The following is an 8583-nucleotide window of genomic DNA, read 5'->3' on the forward strand; positions in this document are numbered from 1 at the left end:
TTTTCCCTTAAGGATATTAACGCTACACGAGATGACACAAATATAGCTGAAGCGTCTATAAGGAGCCACTGTGTGTTTCTAGATGGTCTATTTTAAGTTCTTACTGTGTCTGTTTAGACAGATAAGTACGTGAAGTTAGCATGTCTAACATATTGCTTTTAAACAGACCCCTCGAGGCACAGATACGGCGCCCATTTTCTGGATTTACTGTAAATCATTACTCACTCATACATTAACACACACGTGTGAGCACATGCACGCTCACAGGCAGCATGCCATAACTCCTTTGAGCTTGAAGTCAATAAACAATAAACAAATAAAGTGATATTCAGCATACCTCAGCCATCAATCTGTGCTCAATGAAAGCTGCAGATTTATATCACTCATATGATGTGTGTATGGAGAGGTCAGGGGAAAGAAAATGGAAAAATGCAGCAGAATGATAAGAATCATGTACTTGAAAGAAAGAAATCTTAATATTATTGACTCCTGTTATCATCATAGTAGATGTAAACATTCAAGGGCATAAAACCCATCTGTGTACATTAAAAACAAATTGCCTTGCTTAGTTGATATAAACGTGGCACTCTCTTGTCAAAATGATCCCTCGGACCACAATAACAGTGATAAGAACTGTTTTTTCTCTTCTTTCCAATATGCAGTTCCACACATATGACTACGCAGATAAATAAATAATGCTTCAGTAGTGCAACACTGCCCCCTGGCAGGGTGTGAAAGTACAGATGAAGACTCAAAGAGGACACACTTAGTGATTTCTCATTTAATATACTATAAGTATATTATTGGCAGACCAAATTAAATAACAAAACAGATACATATATTCAAACAATACTACTTCTACACATACTTAGCAATTAAATACCTAACAATGCATTATTCTCTTTGACATTATATACTTGTCCATTAACAATCAATTAATATCCAATATTCCAATAATCCAATCATACACACATAAATATTACATTCTCACATAGCAAATATATTCTATATCCAGTTCGTGTAAGACCTTGATAAGGATCATATGTACAACTAAAAACCACCTTTACAAATGCATTTTTCAGTTGTGCAAAAAGCGCTGTGAAGTCACAGTGAAGCAGCTGCTACAGATAATGTAGTGGTGATATGATAACGTGAAATTCAGAATTTGTGGCAAAGCTCCATGACAGCGATGGTTGTGCTCTGTCCGAAGATAAAGGCTCCAACTACAATGGTTATGACTCCCCAAACTGTTAAAATCACCCTGCAATGCAAGAAATCAGGAACATCAAGAGAAAGACCAGTACTGATGTCTTTCAACAGCAAGTTATTAGGTGTAACATTAATTAATAATCATTTATCATTATTTCCTTTACTCAAACAGCCTCATGTTATAACACAATGGATCAAATCTACTCTGGAAAGGAATGCCCATAGAGGCCTTAATTTTCTTCAAAGACAAGCCATTTGTTCAAAATAAGGGACACTTTTCTTTCTTCCTTTCTTTCTTTGGAGACAACGCAGTCCAGTTAAACTTGCATAGTGATGACTGATCATCATACACTGTTGTGGAAGTGTATCAGTTAACCACATGTCTCTATTTTTGCACCAATTAAATGATTTTTACCAGGAAAATTCTTCTTCTCTTTCTTGGAAATTATTAAATAATTCATAAAATTATGGACCTGTAAAATAAAGCATTCTCATTAAACTCTCATACAAGTCTGTAAGTTCTCACTCACCTGACTCTTGGAGACACAGATTCAGTTTGCATTGTGAACACTAAGCAAAGACCTGCAACACACAAACACACACACCGCCAGGTTACCTTACTGTGTCACTATTATGGGTTTATTTGTATAGCACCTTCCATACAGGTTAGTCCAATTCAAAGAGATTGACAGGAGACTGACAAGCTAATAATAAAATAGATAGAATATATGAACAATGTAAGCCATACATTACACATTATGTCATTACAAACACAGATGTATACACATATTAAAGTTAAGGTTGTTTACACACCAGGAAAAATAAAGATGAAGAAGGCACTGATTCCTCCAATGACACTGATGACATCCCCCATGTCAGGGACAAACATGGCAATGAGAAGAGTGATGGTGATCCAGATCACAGTGAGAACGACTCTGCAGCGACTCTCAAATGAATGAGTGACGATTCCCAAACGACGTCTTTGAATACGCAGCGTCAGGTTCAGGATGACAGATCTGTTACACACACACACACACACACACACACACACACACACACACACACCATGTTGAAACTCTCACAAAACCTCACACAAGACAAAACAAAGCAACTCTGGTGTCACTCACCTCCCCAGAAGAAGAATAATAGGATAAATGGTGATGATTGATATTCCAAAAAGTAGTCTGGAAATGATTATGACCACATCATCTCCTGGATATGACATCAAAATATCGGAGGCAACCGTCCGTCCGAACGTCAAGAAGCCATACACACCTGGAGATGGAGAGAGTGAATGTGATGATCGGCTTTTATGTGAGCACATAATGCTCTGAGGTTGACGTTTTAGAGGTGAACTCACCGGTTAGAGTGTAGATGAGTAAACAGAAAAACATGGAGACCACAGAGATGACCGCCCAGTGGAAGAGCTTCTGGTTCTCCATGCTGCTGTAGATGGCAATACAGGCTTCATGGCACTGCAAACACACACACATTGATAATTAACATTAGTTTCCGGGAATCAGCGATAGTTACTTTGTTTTTCCTCTGTATGTCCTATTTAGGTATCCAAAGTCATGGTTGCTATTTTGTAGTTTTTTGAGAGTATCTTGAACATTGATTATCTCAATACATGGATTTCTATGGGATCCATGTATTGACATCTGTCTCATATGCAAACAGGAGTTAGTCAAAAGTTGAATATGGTCTTATTTTCTTATAAGGTTATTATAGGGTGACCAGACAGTCCCAATTTTGAGTTGCGTGTCCCGAGTCCCTACAAAAGCCTGTCGGGACGCTAAAATGTCCCGGTTTACACCAACCATTATGAAATTGTCCTGGTTGTCAGCGATTACATAGCCGACGTCGTCTTTTTATAGCCCGATCATTAACTAAACCCACGTAGAAAGACTAATAACGCATCCAGGGTATGATTTTAAGAATGTGTGTGTGTGTGTGTGTGTGTGTGTGTGTGTGTGTGTGTGTGTGTGTGTGTGTGTGTGTGTCAGTCAATCGTAGCCAATCAGCCAGCATTACAATGTATATTTGTAGACATTGTTGCAATGCCTCTTCTTATCACGTTGTGTTGTTCATGCATGAGGTCATGAATGAGTGGCTATGAACTCATGTCAATTCCTGATGATTCATAAGATATAAAGGAATGAAGTAATGCACAAATCATGAATTAATTCATGCATGAATTCATAATTCATGTAGGCCTACCCTTACCGTAAAGTGTTACCATAACTTTAGTTCAAGCCTGTGGCAGCAGTTCCAAATAATTTGTTTAGTGCCATGCAATGAAGTTTTTCACAAGTTCAGTGGGTGCATTTTCAAAAAGAATGCTTTAATTCTGAAAAATAAAGTTGGTCCCACACATATCTAAGAAATAATATTAAAAGACATTGAGTGAGTTACTCAATGTCTTTTAATATTATTTCTTAGATATGTAGGCTACATACCAAGAAAATTCATGAATATTAACTGAGATACCCCATTATGTTGTGAGCAGTAGGCCTATGTGTGCTGTTGGCAAAAGTGTGTCTAATCTGTCTGTGTCTATGTCTGACCTGGGCTGGCACATGCACGAGCACTACGATCAAGCGCAAAGTGTCCCGCCCCGGTTTTACTTCCGGGAAATCTGGTCACCCTAGGTTATTAGCATCTTTACAAATACGGAAATTATAATACATAGTTAAGTTGGACCAGTTAGCCATCTTTGTGTTTACAGGTCCATTTGATTGACCCACTGGCATTAACAACTTCATAAGTGGAAATGTTCTAATTGTGTTAAAAGTTGGAATGTAAAGTACACCTGAAATTGTTTTTGGATGAAAGATTTATTTTATTTAGTATTTTTGCATTTTTATTTGACAGTTGACAATGTATAGACAGGAGGGATTGGGGAGAGAGAGAGAGAGAGAGAGAGAGAGAGAGAGAGAGAGAGAGAGAGAGAGAGAGAGAGGTATGATATGCCACAGCAGACATGAATTGAACCGTGGACGTAGGGATTATGCAGTATTAGGGGTGGGAATCACCAGAGGCCTCACGATACGATATCATCACAATATTGATGTCACAATACCATATTATTGCGATTTTAAACATATTGCAATATTCTGCGATATATTGCATTTATTACCTTTTTTTCCAACTTCAAATTTTTCCCAATTTCAAATTATGTCCCCAAAAGGAAACTTTGTCAACATCTAAAAAGATAAATGTCTCTGTTTGTTCATCTCACTTCAATTTTATTGCTGCAAAATGGGATTGTCAAGCAGACAAACTGACCAACACATACATAATAACAGATCGATCCTTGGCGTCTGTGTATCAGTGTCAGATTTAATGTTTGCATTTTGGTTTGTTTTTCTTGCTTTTACAACCTATTTAAGTGTTACTTTGAATTTCTAAGTTGGGCATTTGCATTTATTGCTCAAAAATATTCTACGGTGAGAAACTGCCAGTTATATTATAACAGGTAAACTTGGAAGAGAGCAAAGACCTCCGATGCTATTAGCATTCAGACCAAAGCACTACAGACAGTAAAAATAAAAATGATTTCCTCATGCTCCACATGCTTGTTCAGTTGTTGGTTGGTTTGTGATTTTACATTTCTTTGTGTTTTCTTATTTGGACAATATTGAGTCTATATTAAACCACTTGAATGTTAAGCATCATACTGACTACTTTCAGACTTAAAACCAGCCTGAAGGTGATCCTACCTGGAAGCCAAAGCAGATGGTCGGCACAACACTGAACATTGAACCCCACGAACTTACACTGAAAACACACACACACACACACACACACACACACACACACACACTTTTACTGATGCACACAAAACAACAGCTGTATAAAATGAGAAGCCAATTATAGACACACACGTGTATCCATCAAAAACAGTGTTACTGACCCTTGGCTGTGCTCTGGAGTTATTATAGCATCGTGGCTCTCCATCAGGTAATATTTGACAATCACTGCCGCACACAGATACGTAGCAGCCAGCGTCCCCAACACACTGGCATGAGGTGAAAACAGTTAAATCACATAAAAATTTATACTCAGCTGGATGTCATTCTGATCACAGATAAGTGCCGTACCTTGTGTATTTCTGGATGCCGATTTCTTTTGGGATGGACAGGGGTAGGATGATGAAGAGGCACATGATGAAGAGGGCAAATCGTTGGTCAGTGTACCAGTGATACGGCATCTCTCCCTCACTGGACCCAGTCACCGTCTGATATAAAGAAATACACACTGGAAGGAGAACAAACCAGAGTCAAAAGTCATAATTTATCTGCTGCAACATGAAGACTTAAGACCAGTAGTAATATAATAGTTATGTTATTTTAATGGCTGAAACATAAATGCTTTAACGTTGGTGGATTAACATAAAGTATAAAAACAGAACCTTTATAAAGCACTTTATCTTACTACAGTAAAGTGCCCGTCCATTTGATCTGTGCTCTGTGCAGAATTTCTTATCAAATTGATTTTTTAAGGGATGTGTGAAGCATTTCAGATGGACAAAATGACAAAGGGAAAAATGAAAAAAAGGGTAGCATTTCCGCTCCCAGTCACATGTTTTAACCTAATTCTAGCTAGAATGGAAATTAAAGTGCGGATGATTTGTGATCTGAGAGAGATTAATTTTTTGACATTGGAAATGGCTGCTAAATTTATCACAAACTCAGGTACCTTGATAACATGAAAACATGAAAACATGAAAACATTGTGCTACAACACAGGCACAAATAATTGTATTATTTATGACAGGTGATTGTGCCATAACGACTGTTTAGTGTGTACTAGTCTTGCATTGCCAGACCTATCTCCACAGCGCTGTGTCAGTGCTGGAGTATGATCTGGCTACACTGCTTTTCTATTCTGGGATAGAGAGAAAAAAAAAAACTCTGGCTTGTTCGTATTTCTTTAAACCAATAACAATCGCCCTGGTCGGCACTAAGCCCCGGATGCAGCGACGGTGCCCTTAAAAAAAATAGTTAGCGGAGATAGTGGAAGGGGAGGGATGTCAGGCTTTATCCCAGCAGCGTGCATCCAGTAAGCCAGAGTAAGTGTGGATAAACATTAAGAGACAAAGCAGACAGTGTTATACAGAATAGAACATTAAGTCAGTAACAAACATGGTTGGAGATGTAATGTTTGTAATAAGATGCAGTTGTCTCATCACTGTAATCTACAAACCTTTAAATAAACTCTAAATCAAGGATTTCCCTGCCTCCAGGGTTTCTGCCGAGTTAAACTCAAGACTTCATAAAACCTTTTTATTATCACTTAGAAAGGAATTTAATACCTGTTTAACAGCCATACCGTCCCATAGTTATCATCAATTATTATATAACATCCAATACAATAATTCCTAATGATATAATTAATCACATTAATGTGACCAGGACACAGATAAGCGGCATAACATGGATGGATAAACTAACCAATTAAAAATAATTAATTAACTTCAAGTTCAATTAATTTTCTGCTACCATTGATACTTGCCCAATATGAGACATGAGCTTCCTCTGCTGTAGCTAGCAGAAAAGACCGTGTTTGCTACAGGTCTGATGGTGCCGACGGAAACTCCACAAAAAACGAATGAACAGCTTTAGAATACTTTTTTTTTTTTTACAAGGCGAGGGGGAAATAAAGGTAGTAGCCTGTAAACTACAGCCATTGACCAAGTGGTCCATTGTAAGTAACGAGAGAGCCTACATCGTGAAAATAACTTCATTCAGCACTTACATTTCTCCAGCTGGTCCTGAACCACCACCAGGAAGGCGACACATATCATGAAGAGGTTGAAGCAAAAACAGACTTCACAGAGTTGACCCACAGCTCCTCCACACACCTCTCTCACCACGTCCTGATACGTCTTCTGTCTGCTGACTGATGAGGCATAGCCGAGGATGACCAAACCACTGATGAGGAAGACCAGTGAAACCTGAAGGGCATGCACACACACACACACACACACACACACACCATGAATGGATTATTGGACAATGGGGCCCTGGAGGGCACATGTTGAAAGTTATATTTTCATGGAGCAAAGATTATTCTGCTTATTTTAATGTCAGCTAACTTTATTTTATAGCTGTATTATAGGGGAAATAAACAGGAAAAGGACTTCAATGGGATCAGAGGACCCCCCTGATCTCTTGGGCCCCTGGGCCCATTCTTGGAAATCCTAATGTAAATCCATCCATCCATGCCAAACACACACACAAACACACACACACACACACACACACACACACACACACACACACACACACAGGTTTTGCTGCAGTGCAATGGAAGTTCAGGTCCTCACCTAAAATGGAAGCTTCATTAGAGTTCACCTGTGAAAAATATGTGCCTCTTTCACACCAGGGAGAGACTGAGGGGTGGGGAGTCTATACATGCACAGTCTGTCAGGCTAACTGCCAAACTAACCCCCCAAAAGCCACTGAAGAGCAGTAGCCTATAGGTCATTCATTCACAATAATCCCATAAAAGTAGGCTGTTGTAGGCTATGTATTCATGCTGGTGTTGTATGTGCACAGTAACACTTTCTCTAAATACTAACATCAACAGCCGTTGGTAAATGTTGCAGGTGTTTTATCCTCACCAGCTCCACACTGACGGCGGTGGTCACTCCTCCCGCCTTTTGGAAAGCCCAGGGGAAGTTAAGCAGTCCGGCTCCCAGCGCAGACTTCAGCATGATGAACACCGCGCCGAACGAGCCGAGCCGCGGCGAGTCCGCGTGAGACGCAGACCGGGCCAGCAGGCTGATGCTCTCCCGGGCCAGTTCCTCCATGATCCTGAACAAAGCTCCGAGACTCACAACACCGGGAGGAGAGACTTTAAATGACACTTTTCAAGAAATATTTTCAACACAACTAACTCTTCCAAAGTAGTCCAGCTATTTTGTTCATTCTTCTGAGTTTCTTGACAAGTAAACCTGCAGAGTGGGCAACCACGCAAATATATAGCCTACACCCACGCGCACACACGACTCACATGGTCTAATTGGACATTTTGACTATTAAACATTTCACTCTAAGGTGACAAATTTGTCACTAAAGTGAGTATGTTTGCCTCTCTCTCTCTCTCTCTCTCTCTCTCTCTCTCTCTCTCTCTCTCTCTCTCTCTCTTTTAGTCTGTCTTTAATGTGTCAGTACAGAAGAAGGCTACTGCTTAAGATAACATAAGATGGTACACAAAAGTGGACCTCCCCTAAATAAACCATGAATGAACATTATAAAACCGTAATAGTTCAAGTAATGTGAAATGCAGTGGTGTAAGAAGTATTCAGATTATTTAAGTAAAAGTACTTACTACCACACTGTAAAAAGGAAAAGCATTGAAAATAAG

General features: G+C 39.3%; 1 protein-coding gene across 1 annotated transcript; it reads right to left on the reverse strand.

Annotated features, from left to right (window-relative positions):
• Window positions 1-737: 737 nt before the first annotated feature.
• On the reverse strand, window positions 738-8316 carry slc38a8b (solute carrier family 38 member 8b). Its single transcript, XM_031313996.2, has 10 exons — window positions 7838-8316; window positions 6970-7168; window positions 5313-5469; window positions 5126-5230; window positions 4932-4989; window positions 2570-2684; window positions 2337-2484; window positions 2023-2225; window positions 1740-1791; window positions 738-1261 (listed from the first exon to the last, which is right to left on the reverse strand). Exons 1-10 carry the CDS (start codon window positions 8024-8026, stop codon window positions 1159-1161), a joined length of 1329 nt encoding a protein of 442 aa, XP_031169856.2. The 5' UTR covers window positions 8027-8316; the 3' UTR covers window positions 738-1158.
• Between the last annotated feature and the right edge of the window lie 267 nt (window positions 8317-8583).

Source organism: Sander lucioperca, chromosome 3 (assembly GCF_008315115.2).
Source record: "Sander lucioperca isolate FBNREF2018 chromosome 3, SLUC_FBN_1.2, whole genome shotgun sequence".
NCBI lineage: Eukaryota > Metazoa > Chordata > Actinopteri > Perciformes > Percidae > Sander > Sander lucioperca.

Bases quoted from the DNA above. Each gene is read 5' to 3' on its own strand.
- slc38a8b (XM_031313996.2), bottom strand. From the start codon at position 8,026: ATGGAGGAACTGGCCCGGGAGAGCATCAGCCTGCTGGCCCGGTCTGCG. The intron at 7,169-7,837 runs GTGAGGATAAAA...CATGCCCTTCAG, and splicing joins CCGCCGTCAGTGTGGAGCTG to GTTTCACTGGTCTTCCTCAT. The intron at 5,231-5,312 runs GTACGGCACTTA...ACCTCATGCCAG, and splicing joins GGCATCCAGAAATACACAAG to TGTGTTGGGGACGCTGGCTG.